We start from the raw sequence: 16,231 nt of genomic DNA on the forward strand, positions 1-16,231 counted from the left end.
TTATCCCTAGGTGCCATGTGGCAAACAAAACTTGCCCAAAAAATCATATCTGGAATAATCAGATTTGCAGATGTCTGGCTCAGCATGACTTCAGTTTTTCTTCTTACCTTGGGGATACCGGTAAGCAATGTGCTCCAGAAGTTGCATTCACTTAACGTGGCATTATTCAAGCAAAAAAAAAAAAAATTTACATCCACATAAACTTTTTAAAATGAAGAACTCTCCAATCCTTTATAACTGGCTGTTCATAGAAAATGGCACAATTTACCCATGTTTGTTCACTCCACATTACAAATCTAGTGATTTAGACATGGGTATGAAAAATGTGAAACTAGCAGATATGTTTCACTTTTTGCAATGCCTGAAGCAAAATTTATTTATTTTCCTAATGTTTGCTGTGTTTATAGACACTGCTGAAGGATACCATGATATCTGTGGACCTAATAAGGAGCTTGATGAAGAAACCTGCCAGTGCGTCTGTAAAGGGGGAGTGAGGCCTTCCAGCTGTGGACCTCACAAAGAACTGGATAGAACATCATGCCAGTGTACATGTAAGAATAAACTGCTGCCTAGCTCATGTGGACCCAGCAAGGATTTTGATGAAGAAAAGTGCCAATGTGTATGTAAAAGAACATGTCCAAAACATCAGCCACTAAATTCTGCAAAGTGTATTTGTGAATGTGTGGAATCTCCAAACAAGTGCTTCTTGAAAGGAAAAAGATTCAATCACCAGACATGCAGGTAAGTAAAACAACTGAAATACGTCAAAATGCAAATAGATACTGTATTTTTCGCTCCATAAGATGCACTTTTTCCCTTCTAAAAAGGACTGTGTGTCTTATGGAGCGAAGGCACGGACGACAGCGGGATCCCTCGAGCGGAGGGATGTCTCTGCGGCCAGAGCCATGGCTCCCAGTGGTGGGGGAGGGAGGAGCAGCCTGAAATTGGGCTGTTCCCGCCCCCTCCACAGCCGCCAGCAACAGGAGGTGGGGGGGCGAGGAGCAGCCAGAAATTGGGCTGTCCCTGCCCTGTCCACGGCCCCCGCCAGAAGGTTGTGGGGGCAAGGAGCAGCCCGAAATGAGGCTGTGCCCACTCCCTCTGCGGCCCCCGCCAGCAGGAGGAGGGAGGGCAAGGAGTAGCCCAAATTCAGTCTTTTCCCACCCCCTCCACGGTCTCTGCCAGCTTCTCTGCCTGCCCATGCGAGAGGCAGGAGGAGGACGATCGGCGAGAAAAGAGACCTTTCCCGCTGCTCGTTCCTCCCGCTCACAATAGCAGGCAGAGGAGCTGCTGTTGGGAGAGGCACAGCTCAACACCTCTCCCAACCACGGCTCCTCTACCTGCCCGTGCAGCGGTGGGACCAGTAGCCCCTTTGGGCTGCTCATCCCTCTGCCGCTCACAAGAGCCAGCATAGGAGCCCCGGTTGGGAGAGGCACAGTGCAGAATTAATTTAATAGGAAGAAACTTCAGGAGTAAACTCATAGTTGAACAATCAACCCATTATGGATTATTTCCCTTTATAATCTAACTTTAAATATGTTCTCTTTTAAATTTCCAGTAGGTGTTGTGTAACTTGAGATTTAGAATTGTGTATTATATACAAATGAGTTGAAGAAGTGTGAAAAGTTATTTTATAAAAGCTCACCACAAGATGGAACAGGTCGGTCCAGGGTGTTTCTTCCTCATTCTTTGCAGATTTCCTCATAGTTGTGCTAATTTGTTGCAAGAATTGGCTCCAGTGTAACTAGAATCCTGTTACAAACATATAATACAGTACCAAATTTGTTTTTACGGAATACAATCTCCTGTTTCAAACACAACCTTTTGGTACATATTGAACACACATTTCTCTGCAAGTGCCATCCTTATTCTAATAATTATACTAGCAAAATTACATCCTAGTAAACCCAGCTGTCACTGTTCGGATGTAGGTTCACACACACACTGTGGTTAAATGAATGCACTGTAAGAACGTATTCCTCTAACTTCTGTATGATTCATGCAGAGAAGAGCCACAACTCCAGCACACTTTGCTCATATGATGAGCATTATCTATCATTTTTCTTCCCAGTAGTTATCTGTCCACTATATATATTACATTTACTATAGAAAGCAGAGCCAAGAGCAACCTGGAATAAGCAATACAACTGAATGTGATTCTACTGTGAGGAAAACAGCATGATATAGTCCACTGTACAAAAAAGTATGGCACATCTCCCTGAATAACCTCTGCAAAAGTAGCTAAGGCTGTTTGCATATTCTCCCAAGAAGGATATGCTCACATGGATTTTCCATAGAACTCCTGAACCCCAATAATGTCCCTTGTTTATTAGGAAGGGAACTGTTGGTGCTGCCATTACTCTGCTTCTGCCACTGCTGCGTTTTGAACATTGAAACAGGATGCAACAGATTCTCCCATTTAAATGCTGATAAATTTCCACAAGGACCAAGTGTGAATTTGTCTTAATAAGCACATTTTTGCAAAGCAATTTACCCTAATGCAGTTCTGTATGTTGTTTTCACTAATATATATGCATTATAGTGAACGATCCCTAGTATATGCTTCTTCTTTTTTACACATTACTCGGATGGAGAACTGTATTGCAAAGTTCAGAGAAGTACAAATTTTGAACTATGTTTTGGTTTGCGTATTGTTTCTGAAAGTGTAAATTATATTGTAGTTCCCTTTCACTCATGGATCTCAAGGCAATATGTGGGCTATAATAAAAACAGCTTAAACACAGTTAAAAAGAGCACACAAAGTGTATTAATAAAAAAAATTAGACACTCCTGGCAGAGACCTGTTCAGATACCTTGGAAGCCCACTAGAACATAAATGCCTTTAGTTGTCTCTAGAAATTACGGATAATATGAGGCTGTTATATCTCAAACGGAAAACTACTCCACAGGTCAGTTTCATCCACAGTGAAAACCCAGTTCCAAATTTCTGTATTGTAGGCTTCTGATATCTTTGGAACTTGAAGGAGAAGCTCTCTCACAGACCATTGTCCCCGTCCCCCTTGCTGGGATATAAAGGATTAGGTTTGCCTTTAAAGGTCAACTGACTTAAATTTCTCCCTGATCCCTAACTACAGCTCCCATCAGCTCCAGCTAGCATGGTTAATGGTCAGAGATTATGGGGGCTGTAGGCCAAAAGATCTGGAGGGCAGCAGGTTGGGAAAGGCCGGTGTATCATAGTTCTTTACATGCATAAAATGTCATAACGTACAACCACATGCAGATCACATTCATAGTGCCATTGATAAGGAATTTTGTAAATGTGAAAGCGACTCTTAACCACCTCGCATTCTAGCATATCCTTAACTATTACAATAATTGGATGTAATGATTATTTTCAGGAAAACATTAAAAAATGCCTCCGTCGTGACAGTAAAATAGGTGCCTCACCTGCAATATTCCTTGGAGGGAAAGCCAGAACAGCAGAGGTTCCTACATATGCAAAAGTCACCACCTCAAAAAGAGACAGGGGCGTAGCCAGGATGAAAATTAGGGGGCAAGGGGCGGGACTAAGGGGCGGGGCAAGGAAAGCTCCCTTTTCCCTCCACCCGCCCCGGCGATCGTGGAGGGGGAGGACGATTTCGGGCTGCTCCGACCCCCTCCTCCCCCTCCTCGAACGGCAGGGGCGAGGGGGCACCAGGAGCAGCCCAAAATCGGGCTGCTCCGATCCCCTCCTCCCCCTCCGCGTTCGCCGGGGCGGGCGGAGGGAAAGCCCCAGAGCCGCGCAAAGTGTGTGGCTGGCTTTCCCTCCGCCCACCCCACAGCCAGCCAGGGAGAAGGGAGACGCACCGGGCGGGCAGCGGGGCAGGCTGGCCAGTGGCCCTGCTTCTAGGGGGGGCAATTGCCCCCCTGCCTACGCCCATGAAAAGAGACAGGGGTTCAGAACTGCACATGTGCACTACACTCTTGTTGCCTCTGAATATTGCCACTAGAGAGTAATGTGTATGTACAATCAATAGAAGGCTGAAGGAAGGAAGTGGCTCAGGGCGTCAAGGGGGGAGAGAATTAGACTTAGAGGGCATGTACCTTGAGATGCATGTCCTCAACACTCTGTTCCCCACCCCATAAAGGTAAAGGTAAAGGGACCCCTGACCATTAGGTCCAGTCGTGACCGACTCTGGGGTTGCGGCACTCATCTCGCGTTATTGGCCGAGGGAGCCGGAGTACAGCTTCCGGGTCATGTGGCCAGCATGACAAAGCCGCTTCTGGCGAACCAGAGCAGCACACGGAAACGCCGTTTACCTTCTCACCGGAGTAGTACCTATTTATTTACTTGCACTTTGATGTGCTTTTGAACTGCTAGGTCCCCATCCCATACACACATACAATTAGGTCCCCACCCCATACACACATATAATTAGGATACTTCTGCCACTAAAAGCAGGTGGGCACTTGCCTGGAAAAGAAATACAGCAAGGTGGGGTGGGTTTGCCTTGAAGAGCATGTGCTCCATGAGTATAATAATAATTAATAATAATTAATAATAATAATAATAATAAACAATTTTATTATTTATACCCCACCCATCTGGCTCGGTTGCCCCAGCCACTCTGGGCAGCTTACAAAATATAAAAAGTTGGAAAAACATAAGACGTTAAAAATTTCCCAATATAGCACTGCCTTCAGATGTTTTCTAAAAGTCACATTCTCAGAGCAAACCCAAGCAGGGCAGTTCCAAATCAAGAAATGGGTGTTTTATCAAGAAATGGGTGTTTTCCCCAGAGCTGGGTCCATGGAGGTAGGTGTACCAATCTACTTTTAAAAATCCAGATACAGAAGTCATTTTCTGGGTGCAAGTTAGATGGGAAGGACATGTAGGGAGAGGAACGAAAGAAAGTGTCCTCTCTCTGTCCAGGCAGTCTTTTTCCCCCCTGTGAATTTTGTTGTGCAAACATCTAATATTTTATTTGTAAACTGAAATGATAAGCTATTAATCAGGAGGAATGTTAATTGAGATCATTAAACTATCTTTTTATAAAAAACAGACAATTTTGAAAACAAATTTAAAATATAGCTGTGTTGAAACTTGAAACGTATACTTTTCGCTCTTGATTTGCTGCCAATGTTTGAAATAGCAAAAGACTAGTGCTTTGTCTACATTACACACCAGAGGCTATTTGGCACTATCAGTGTGAGGTTATGTTAGGTCAACTTGTTTTAAAAACAACCATAAGAAATTATCATGCTATGACAGACTTGTTTATAGCCTTTGTCCTGCAATCCCTGTAGAAACAAATTATCCACTGATGCAAAATATTTATCTTCTAAGCATGAAGTGTTGTTTAGCAAAATACTTTTTTACTTCCCTGACTGAAGTGCTATAAATTACTGATGTCTTTCCATCCCATTTTCAATTCATAATGTTATACATATAAGCCTCTGAAAACCTGCACATTGCTTCCATTGATGTCATAGGAACTCTACATGAGCAAAACAGGCTTGAGTAATTATAAAATTAGACTATTAGAAGCTCAGTACCAGAAAAAGTTAGTAGTTGTGTAAATAGCTAGAATGTTTTTAAATATTTGAAAGTTGTAACATAGTTATAGTGACTTGATAATGAGTGATTATTAGCTCTGTGTACAGAAGAAGTATTTGCTTCAGAACCTACCTCACTGAGTCAGATATGTGATTGCTTCATCTTGATGGTTCATATTGACACTTCACACTTCACCTTGGATCCAAGGCATCATTAACATCACTAGAACAGCAACAACAAAACAGTTCACAATTCAGTTACAACAAGTGAGAATAAAATAAATAAACATCTTGCATGAAAATGCAGAAAAGACCAGGGCAAACCACCATGTCTTCCATTGGTGCCAGAAAATTGGCAGTTGGTGGGGGAGGGGCAGTAGCTGAGTTTTGTTTATTTTTAAAGCACTGAAACAGCTTCTGTAAGTAAAAAGAGAGCCCTGGTAAATCCAGTCCGTCATTGGATGCTAGAAACTATCATTCACAGAACTACACCCACCTCTTCCTTGCCTCTCTTTGTGTGGTGTTTTCCATTTATGGAGAGCTTACATGAGAGAGAGAGAGAGAAGCAGCTGTGGGTGGAGCACTTAGTATCCAGTTCTGTTTGCCAGCCACTTGAATCCACGCACCTTACAGAGCATCCTTGCATAGATTAATTGGTTTTTTACCAAGAGCACATTGTAGATTTCAGAATAGGCAGAATTATTTCTCATGTCAGTTTTACAACTGTTTTCCCCCCCCCAACTTCTTTCAGCTGCTACAGACCACCATGTACAGTTCGAACGAAACGCTGTGAACCTGGATTTTATTATAGTGAAGAAGTTTGCCGTTGTGTGCCAACATATTGGAAAAGACCACTTATTAATTAGTGAAGAGGATACCATCTGACAAATTGGTGTACATTTTTCCTGTTGTTTTTTTTAAAAAAAGACTGCTAACATTTTGGATTTACTGTGCAAAAGAGACATCATAGGACTATTGGACACAGACTCATTTGTGCTCTTAAGACATGTGGAAAGCAAATGTAGAAAACAAAACCTGGGATTTTCTTCATTATAAAGAACTCAATAAGAACTTTTTTTTCTAATGACCAAACAGCCTACATTTTCTTCCTTGTGATTTTTTAAAAAAGATAATAACTATATAATTTATTTCCATTAAAAGTATTGTACTGCATTCTTGTTTATAGCAGTAACAATTGTTAAATCTCACTGTGATCAATATTTTTATATTATGCAAAATATGTTTTAAATAAAATGAAATTGTATTATATCCTGCTGACCATGTTCACTGTACTATCTCATTAATTAATATCTATAGCTGCAGCTGGGGGAGATTAATGGCAACTTTAAGTATTCTACTGGAATCCAGATAAAATGAAGACTGCTATAGGCAGTAATACATAATTGTAACACTGAACATGTAAAAAGCAATATTCTGAGCAATGAAACTTCAGAGCTTGACCTTATGCTATTTAGAGTCTATTCACCAGTCTCTATAAGAGCAAACTTGGTTGTCCTGTGCCAATCAGTGAAATGGCCCCAAATACAGAGACAAAATTTGACACACTCAAAGGACTCTCAAAGTATGCAGGACAATGTTACTTATTTAAAAAGAGACCACCCCTCCCTAGAAAAAAAACACCTTCCCAATAGGGGTTGCACATGTGCAAAATCCTCCCATAGGAACAAAATATTTGAAACAGCTCAGTGCCCTATTGGTGATGGGGGGGGGAAGGGAATACAGTGGTATCTCGGGTTACAGACGCTTCAGGTTACAGGCGCTTCAGGTTACAGACTCCACTAACCCAGAAGTAGTACCTCGGGTTAAGAACTTTGCTTCAGGATGAGAACAGAAATCGTACGGCGGCAGTGGTAGGCCCCATTAGCTAAAGTGGTACCTCAGGTTACGGACCTCCAGAACGAATTAAGTTCTTAACCAGAGGTATCACTGTAGAGTGCTAGAGTAACTGAGCAGTCCGCACACTCACATATTTCAACAGGATAAAACCCTACTCTCCCAAACTGTAGGAAGGAGATGCTTAACGTGTTTTTTCTCTGTACTGCTCAGCCTTGCCTACAACACTATACTCCAAATATTCAGGATAGCTGTACAGCTTGTTGCACACCCACCAACTGACCTGATATGGCATGGAAAGGAGATTCAAGCTCTCTCTCAGCCATTCAGTGTAGGTTTGGACTAACAGAACAGTTTGTTGCCCTACCACTATAGCATGCAAGTTTGAGGCTGGCGATACAGATTCAGAACAGGGTTTGTAAAACCACTCCCCTTGGTTGTGGGGGCCATCCCCTTGGCTCTACTTCTCTCCCAAGAGGTATTGCCCCTAATAATCTTTGGGTGGTTTTGCATTCTGAGCACCTATACATCTAATGCTATCATGGTGCATCTTTTAACACAAAAACATTAAGAGGATCATATGAAACAGGCAACTCAATAGTCAATTATGTATGCAAAACATCTTCCAAAGGAAGCATTCCTGCATCTGATTACATAATGTAACATAATCACCTGATCCACAGATTCCTTGTAGGCAAAAAGCATTTCCAGTAACTTCCATTAAGGAGGCAACGCCACAATCTCAAAGGGGCCTGCATATGAAGTTTGTAAGCCCATACGTGGCTGGAAATCCATGTGCACATTGCACTGCACAGTGGGCTCTGGATCAGAGTGAATTATTTATACTTGTGTTCCTCAGTACACTTTGGTGGCACAGCTCTGCTGGGGTAGTAATTGTACAAGCCTACTTGTATAAGCAATGGGCTGCAAACTTTCATAATTTTATGAAAGCAGTGCTTGCGTTCTCTTCTGAATTTTTCTCAGATTTTAGTTTCTCTGTTTCCTGTGTCTGAAAGAGCTGCATCATTGCATTACTAATGCAATATTAGTTTCAAAGAGGACTTTCAGACATTGTAAAAATCCCTGTGTATATACAGTTTACTCTTGCTCTGTCTGTTCCTACCTGCTATACCTTCACTGTCATTCACACACAAAAGTACGTATTTGAAATACTGTGTGTAACCTTTTGATAATGCATTTGTGCATCATCATGAACACAGGAATGTGCATATTTCTATTTTGTTTATAGACAGGAATGTCTATAAATAAGTAGTGCTGCTTTTTTATTAAAAAAATCATTGAGAACATCCAAGAATTTAGGATTTTGGCACCAAATGCTATTACAAAATCTATAACCTTTTGACAGCAAAAGTACTTCTTCAACAGCTGTCACCGGAAGGAAGAATGTAGTTCTGGAATGCCAGTTGTAGATAGTCAACACACCATCTGTGACCCTTGCTTCATATACCTGCACCCTGATCTAGTTCTACTTGTTGATAAATATATATAATTCGCTTACTATATTTTTATATGAACCTTCCTCCCAAAGGAGGAACTGCTATATTAGCAAATATAGATATTTGCTAATGTTATAATGTTGTAATTAGGGGTGCAGATTTGTTTCTCTTGCTGCAATAGGCCCATGGTTTTTAATTTCTGCAGATATGGACCATAGCTGCCAAGTCTCCCATTTTTTGTGGGAAACCCCTGGATTTTAATCTGTTTCCCGCTGTTATCCCGAATAGAAAAAAATCCTGTAAATCCCCCAATTTCCTACCTGCCAGGGAGGCTCCTTCTGCGCATGTCTGGACATGTGCAGAACCGATTTCGGGTGCCACTCAGCCCATGTCTGGGCACTGGAAATCGGGCAGCACCAGCACCGGAAGTTGCTTCTACGCATGTCCCGACACCGCACCGCGGTGCCGCACCGCTGCGGATCCCGGATTTTTCAACGGGAGACTTGGCAGCTATGATATGGACTCGTGCAGACAATCAAATTCTAAAAAAAACAAACCTGCTGTTTCAGAACATGGTAGTAAGCTATATAAAAAAAGGTAAAGGACCCCTGGACAGTTAAGTCCAGTCAAAGACGACAATGGGGTGCGGCGCTCATCTCACTTTTCAGGCCGAGGGAACCAGCGTTTGTCCCGACAGCTTTCCAGGTCATGTAGCCGGCATGTCTAAACCACAGGGCCATCTCGAGCAGGTCGGGCGCCCTGGCGCTGAGGCGCGGAGATCGCTCCGGTGCCCCCGCCCTCGCAGCACGGCTTCCGCGCGGCTTCTTCGTGCAGCGCCCCCCCCTGCCAGCCCGGCACCCTGGCGCCCCACGCCACCGGGACTGCACCTAGAGCCGGGCCTGCTAAACCACTTCTGGTGCACGGAGGACTGTGATGAGTGCCAGAGTGCACGGAAATGGTGTTTCTCTTCCTGCCACAGTGGTACCTATTTATCTACTTGCACTGGTATGCTTTTGAACAGCTGGTTTAGCAGATGATGGGACAGAGCAGCAGGAGCTCACCCCATCATGCAGATTCAAACTGCCAACCTTCCGACTGGCAAGTCCAAGAGGCTCAGTCGTTTGGACCACAGTGCAACCTGCGTCCCTAACATGGTAGAATCCAATCATGTCCATCCATAGATGGAAGGTGAGACGGTGACAATTTTGGATTAAACTCACATCCACTTGCAGTTCCCTGTGTCACCCTAAATCTGCTGCAGAGGTTTGGAAGAGCTAAAGCAGATTCAGAGGTGAGGGAGAATTGCTGAAAAACACCTCTCACATCAATAAGGCTGGCAGATTATTTCTGTCAGCAGACGGACACCACAGAATACCATCCACTATTGCTTTGTATGGATTACTTGGAGGCAAACATATATAAACACTGTAAACAAGTGGAGGCAATTCATACATTTACAAATTCTAAAATCAATTCAAAATTCTTCACATAAAATTAAAAGAAAGGTGAAGCTGAACAGAGTCAACCTACAGGAAATCCATTAGTTTGTCTTGGGGGGAAAATATTGCTATATGTCAACTATCTTTGTTTTGTATGGCATGCAACCTTTGTATCAGTATCTCGTGTATGTTAGAACCAGATCTCCAAATAAACAATCACTGAAATTTTCTTCTGGAGTTTTTTTATCCATTGGTTGCTGTTACGCAAGTTTTTTAAGTAATAAGCAGAAAGTTTAAATGGGCTATTGACTATTAACATTGTATGGAACAGGGAATGTCGGCTATTTGAACCATTCAAACAAATATATTTCTCTTCCATTCTCTTTATTTCTTAACACTTCCCATTTAGTTTAAGAATCTGCCTAACGTCACATAATTAAGTGAAAGACCTAATCTCCCTCCCATGTCAGTGTAAATCACTGAAAACAATGTTATGCTTGTACTCTAGGGACTCTTAACTACAAATTGTGCTGAACATGTTTCAAGTTTTTTGTGTAATAAAAAATATTGGTCCAGTACTATTAATCCTGTTTTAACAAAGGAAAATTAATAAAGTTTTTCAGCTGACAGTACACTGAAAAGGGGGGAAAATGATATTAAGGCCAACACCTTGCATTTGGAAAAGGATTTACAAAACTGAGCATTGCTCCTTTTACTCTTCCAATAACCTCTAGAACTTATATACTGGCATCTTTTCAAACCCAGGAACCACCTTTAACCCAAGCCAACAGCATAGGGCTTCAGGATTTTCCAAAAAAAAAAAAAATCATCATATACAGTGTCCCATTCCTTCTTCCTGTTCATCCTCTGTCTTTTTCTCCACAAAAGAATACAGAGGTGATGAAATGCTTTGGCTGGACTAGTAGGATGATCCCACTTAGCGGCTTCATGTAGATGTTAAACAGCACAGGGGATAAAACCGAACCTTGAGGAATGTCACATCAAAGCCTCCAAGGGACCTCAGAGCACTCCCCATGCATCACCTTCTGGAAACGACCATCCAAGTAGGACCAGAACCACCACAAAGTGGTACCAACTACCCCTAACAGCCACTCCAGAAAAATACCAAAGCTACTGAGACACCAAAGAGAATTAACAAGGACACATTTCCTCTGTCTATCATACAGGGCATCATACAGGGCAACCAAAGCAGTTTCCGTGCCAAAACCCTGATTGAAACGGATCTAGAAAATAAGTTTCCTCCAAGAAATCTTCTGCAAGCAAAGCAGTTCCTCTACCACTTGGTTATGGTCCTTCTCTTGTCTACAGGCTGATCATCTCACCTAAACTACTTCAATCTTTGCTTCCCTGGCTTTCTCAAATTGGCCTTATCATGTTTATTCAGCACTCAACTCCAAAATCATTCACCTCTCTAACTTCTCTAGGTGGTGCCCCACCTTAAATTCCCATACTGGCTTCCTTTCCACTCCTGGATCAGTACAAATTCTTTATCCTTAACTTCAAAGACCACCAAGGCCTTGCTACCCCTTTCTTTCTGCTCTTATATCCTGTGTCAAACTTCAGAATGCATAGATAGATAGATGATGATAGATAGATAGATAGATAGATAGATAGATAGATGATAGATAGATAGATAGATAGATATAGATAGATAAGATGGATAAGATAGATATAGACAGATATAGTTAAAGCTATCTTAACTATGACATGCACACTGAAAGAATTATATTTAGAGAGAGAGAAACATGGGCACAGCTTATAAGGCCACTTCATGGAACAGCACCCTGCATACACAGCCCAAAATGTTATTGTGTTTCTATTACAAAAACAAAACATTTTTCTAACATGGAGGAAAATTTAATATGTAAAATAGTACGTTGGTTTTCTGGGCTTGATCATCTTCTGTTTCCATCAAATATAGAGTTAGTGGTCAACATAATAAAGGCAAATTTTGCCAGCATTAACCACACATTCATATAAAAGACACCACAGTCTTACCCATACTTGGAGATAGGAAATGACTGTGGTGTCTCAGATATTGCTTTGTGGGAACTACTGGCAAATGGTGATTTCTTATAACTACGCTCTCACATGGATGCTTTGATCGGGTGCTAAGGATTAAATTAGACATTGTTTGGTCCTGCTCCAGGACTTCTCAATTACTAAGCCAGTTTAAAATAGACTTTAAAAAGAAAAGTTACATGCAGGATTTCTGATAATGGAAGTTATGGAAAGCTCAGTGCACATTGTCATGTCGAAACCCATTCACAAACTTCACACACATTTTCTGGTATTAGTGGAAGACACAAAAATGCAGCCATTCAGAGAGACTTGAAAAAATCCAGATGTTTCCATTTTTACCATGGTCATTGAAATACATACATACTTCTGAACCATCTCATTCACTAAATTCTGCTTCAGTGTGTTCCTTCTTTGAGAAGTAACAAGCTAGCACTTGCTTTCCAAAGAAACCATACATGTATTCTCATATACTCAGTAAAACATGTGACACCCTGAAACAGTGCAGGTCATTACGTGGATTGTCGAATTGTGTTCCAGAAACATTGCTATAAAAAGGACCAAGTGTCAAACAGTCCTAAACATCTTTTCCAGGTCTCTTTTGCCGTTTTGCATGCTAGGTTTTTGACATTAATTCAACTATTGCTACACTTCAAAACTCTGAAAGGAAAGAGCTGGTTACTGTCATGTACAAACTGAAAGGGAAAAGTCCATGATTCTTGGAAAGAAGTCAAAATGATATTTTAAATGTTCTAGTTGAAGACAAAGCCTTCTTTGTTTTATAGTGTGGTTTTTCAGAAATAAATTCAACTCCATAAACAATATTTCATTTGTATGTGGTTGATAAGCACAGTTATCACACATATAATATTTACTTATTCATCAAGTTTTTTTTAGCTCTGCTCTGGAATATTTTCAGTGCCTGAATATGATATTAATAGGATCCATCTCATTTGGTGGCAAAAGTGTTTTATGAAAGGTGTCCTTTGATTTCCGTTAACAACCATATTCTCCTTCCTAGTCTGGCTCCCAAGCTTTTAAAAATGTGAGGCTGTATTTCTGCCCATAATTAAAAGGAAATAAATTACTTGCAGAAACTATTGGCCTTGGCTAATTAAGAGACAAATACACTGAAGGATCCATGAATGAAAGACTCCTGGTCACAAGGAAAGCCTTGGTAGTTAGGCAAATTAAGCAAACGGCGTTTTCGTGTGCTGGTCTGGTTTGCCAGAAGCGGCTTAATCATGCTGGCCACATGACCCGAAAGCTGTACGCCAGCTCCCTCGCCCAGTAAAGTGAGATGAGTGCCGCAACCCCAGAGTTGTCTGCAACTGGACCTAATGGTCAAGGGTCCCTTTACCTTTTACCAACCTTTTACTCACCAGGGCAGATTCTCAATGAGCATCTGAATCCCAGACATGGGAATAATAATTGAGGGTTGGGGTTTTCAATCACTTCTGCTAAGGCTGCACAATCAGCTCTGGGGGTTTGCAGCTATCTGGGCCGCTCTGCTCATTGCTTCTATGCATGACAATCAAAGAAGACATTCCTAAAATAGTTTATTCCATTATTTTGCCCTTCCACCATGGGAACACAGGAAGCTGCCTTACTCCCGGGCAAACAATTGGTCCATTAAACACAGTCCTATCAATTCTACACTGACGACATTGACTGGCAGCAGTTATTTAGGCTCCCAGACAGGAGCATTTCCTGCCCTAACCAGATGCCCCAGATTGCAAGTGGGACCTTCTGCATGCAAAATGCATGCCCTGCAACAGAGCTATGAGCCTTTCCATGCTTGGTGCAACAGAATATAGTCAAGGTACTAAATATGCTGTACTTACTTCTAGAACATGGATATGAAAAAAAAATGTTGTTGTTGTTGTTTTACAAAGAATACATCTAAGGCAGGTATCCCCAAACTTCGGCCCTTCAGATGTTTTGGACTACAATTCCCATCTTCCCCGACCACTGGTCCTGTTAGCTAGGGATCATAGGAGTTGTAGGCCAAAACATCTGGAGGACCGCAGTTTGGGGGTGGCTGATCTAAGGCCTTTGGCTAATAGAATAAGCAATACTATCAAAGCAATCTTATGCAGCTTCATAACAAATACTGACTGCACCACAGCACTGAAATGCAAATAGACAGTTTCCCAAAATCTTGACTTCCTGAAGATTAAGACTAAGTGTAAATTTATTTAAGTTTGTATTGTTCAAAAAGCACAAAACAGCATTTTTACTTCACAACAAAGGTAGGTTGAGAGCTAGTGGTTGCCCAGTACCACCCAATACGCTTCATTGTGTCTATAAATGTTTTTAATCTGTGTTTCCTATATTCGAACCAAATAATCTGATTGCTAAACCATAAAGCAATGGAACAGACAGAACAACTCTGAACACTGTTAAATACATGTGTGTGTGTGTGCGCGTGCGTACACGCACACGTACGTGTGTACACACACACACACACACACACACACACACACACACACACACTTTAAGCTGTTAATAGGTTTTGGAAGAACTGGCTCATATCAACAAGCAAATGCATTTTCTGCGACTCTTTCAACGGTGCATATGTTTGTACAATCAATTACATTTTTGCAGGCAGCACTCAAGAATTCTTCTGCCACTAGTCTCTCTCAAGCAAGGACACTTTCTGGCAAGTCTTCTAATTGTTTTGGCCTAATGCAGCTATAAATTTCAATCTAGCAGTCTTGTTATTTACTTTACTAGACCTTACGTACTCGGAGCTAAATGTCACAATATTAATTTCAACTTTTTGTAGGAAGTAAATAATGTACAGGAATTTTTTTTTAACCCTTGCATATTTCTACAACCAGCACTATAGACAAAATAGACACAAGCTCAGGCTACGTTGGAATCATTTTTAAAAGGGCTACTGTGTCTATACAAGTTTTGTAAATTTGAGCTCAACAAAGCCAGAGAGTAGTAACTGTAATAATTAACATCCTTGTTTAGTATTACAGTATCAGATTGGTACTAAATGAACCAGTTAGACAAAAGCTGTATGTTATACATACAATTTTCTCAGTTTTTTAGAATTTCAAATGCAGCCTTGAAAAGCTACAAACAGAGAAGGGTGGCCTATTTAACCATTATCCTGTTGGCTGCTGTCTCACTTAAAATCCTTCCAAGAGCTTTTCTATTTAAATCCATGGTCTCCCAAAGTTGTTTCCAGCTTGTAAAATATAATGAGGAAAGAAATTGAATGCAACAGTGTGTAGCATCTATTGTCAGCCTTACTTCCACTACATCATTGTTATCTAGCCCAAGTGGCCTCTGCAGTCATCTTTGAGAAAATAATAATGTGGAAATGTGATTGTTGTTGGTAGATGCTGGGGCTGGGCAGATTAATCTATTTCCAATTTCTGCCATATATTGATTCATAAGTCCATTTCCCACATTTTCCCATTAATCTATGTTTCAGTGGCATGAAAATGCATATTAAAATTGTGTTTGATATGTTATCTATATATCTATATGCATATTTTAAATGCATTTCAATACATTTTTTTGAGATGAGAACTGTATTGCAAAATTCAGAGAAGTGTGGAATTCAAGCTAATGAACACATTAAAGCAGAGAGTATAGATCAGGTCAGTTCATATCATATCCAGTGTTAAAAACTGAGATATGAAAGCTAGGAGCTAAATGGCACTTTAAACCAAGGTTATGGGCGCAACAACGGAATGCCTAGGTGCACTTTTTTATAACAAGAATACAAAGCTGAAAATGAATGAACTGCAGCTAAAATCTTATGTTCATTTTTCACATGGTCTAGTCCTCATTCTATTTCCTACGTAAGTATCATTTTCAGCTTTGAAGTGCCAAACACCTCTCGGCAACTACCTAAGGCATGGTCTGTATCTGGACTTTCTTCAAACAGCTTTCTTGTATGATGCTGCTCCATGTAACTTTCCCTTC

General features: G+C 41.1%; 1 protein-coding gene and 1 long non-coding RNA gene across 7 annotated transcripts in view; one reads left to right on the forward strand and one right to left on the reverse strand.

The window, feature by feature from the left end:
- The window catches only part of VEGFC (vascular endothelial growth factor C), a 41,674-nt gene extending 34,912 nt beyond the window's left edge, over positions 1-6,762 (forward strand). For all 4 annotated transcript variants that reach the window (XM_035111769.3, XM_035111770.3, XM_035111771.3 and 1 more), the window contains exons 5-7: positions 11-120; positions 408-741; positions 6,245-6,762. In XM_035111769.3, the coding sequence (XP_034967660.3) occupies positions 11-120; positions 408-741; positions 6,245-6,359 (559 nt within the window). In that variant the 3' untranslated portion in view covers positions 6,360-6,762. The remainder of the gene's footprint in view (positions 1-10; positions 121-407; positions 742-6,244) is intronic.
- The window catches only part of LOC118083409 (uncharacterized), a 64,049-nt gene that overhangs the window by 2,201 nt on the left and 45,617 nt on the right, over positions 1-16,231 (reverse strand). For 2 of the 3 annotated variants that reach the window (XR_015947462.1, XR_015947463.1), the window contains 2 exons: positions 5,627-5,716; positions 1,643-1,749 (listed from right to left, as the gene is read on the reverse strand). This is a non-coding gene — a long non-coding RNA (uncharacterized LOC118083409). Of the gene's footprint in view, positions 1-1,642; positions 1,750-5,626; positions 6,104-16,231 lie in introns of those variants that run through there. The other variant, XR_015947461.1, reaches the window with a different exon arrangement.

Source organism: Zootoca vivipara, chromosome Z1 (genome assembly GCF_965207765.1).
Source record: "Zootoca vivipara chromosome Z1, rZooViv2.hap1.1, whole genome shotgun sequence".
In the NCBI taxonomy this organism is placed as follows: Eukaryota; Metazoa; Chordata; class Lepidosauria; order Squamata; family Lacertidae; genus Zootoca; species Zootoca vivipara.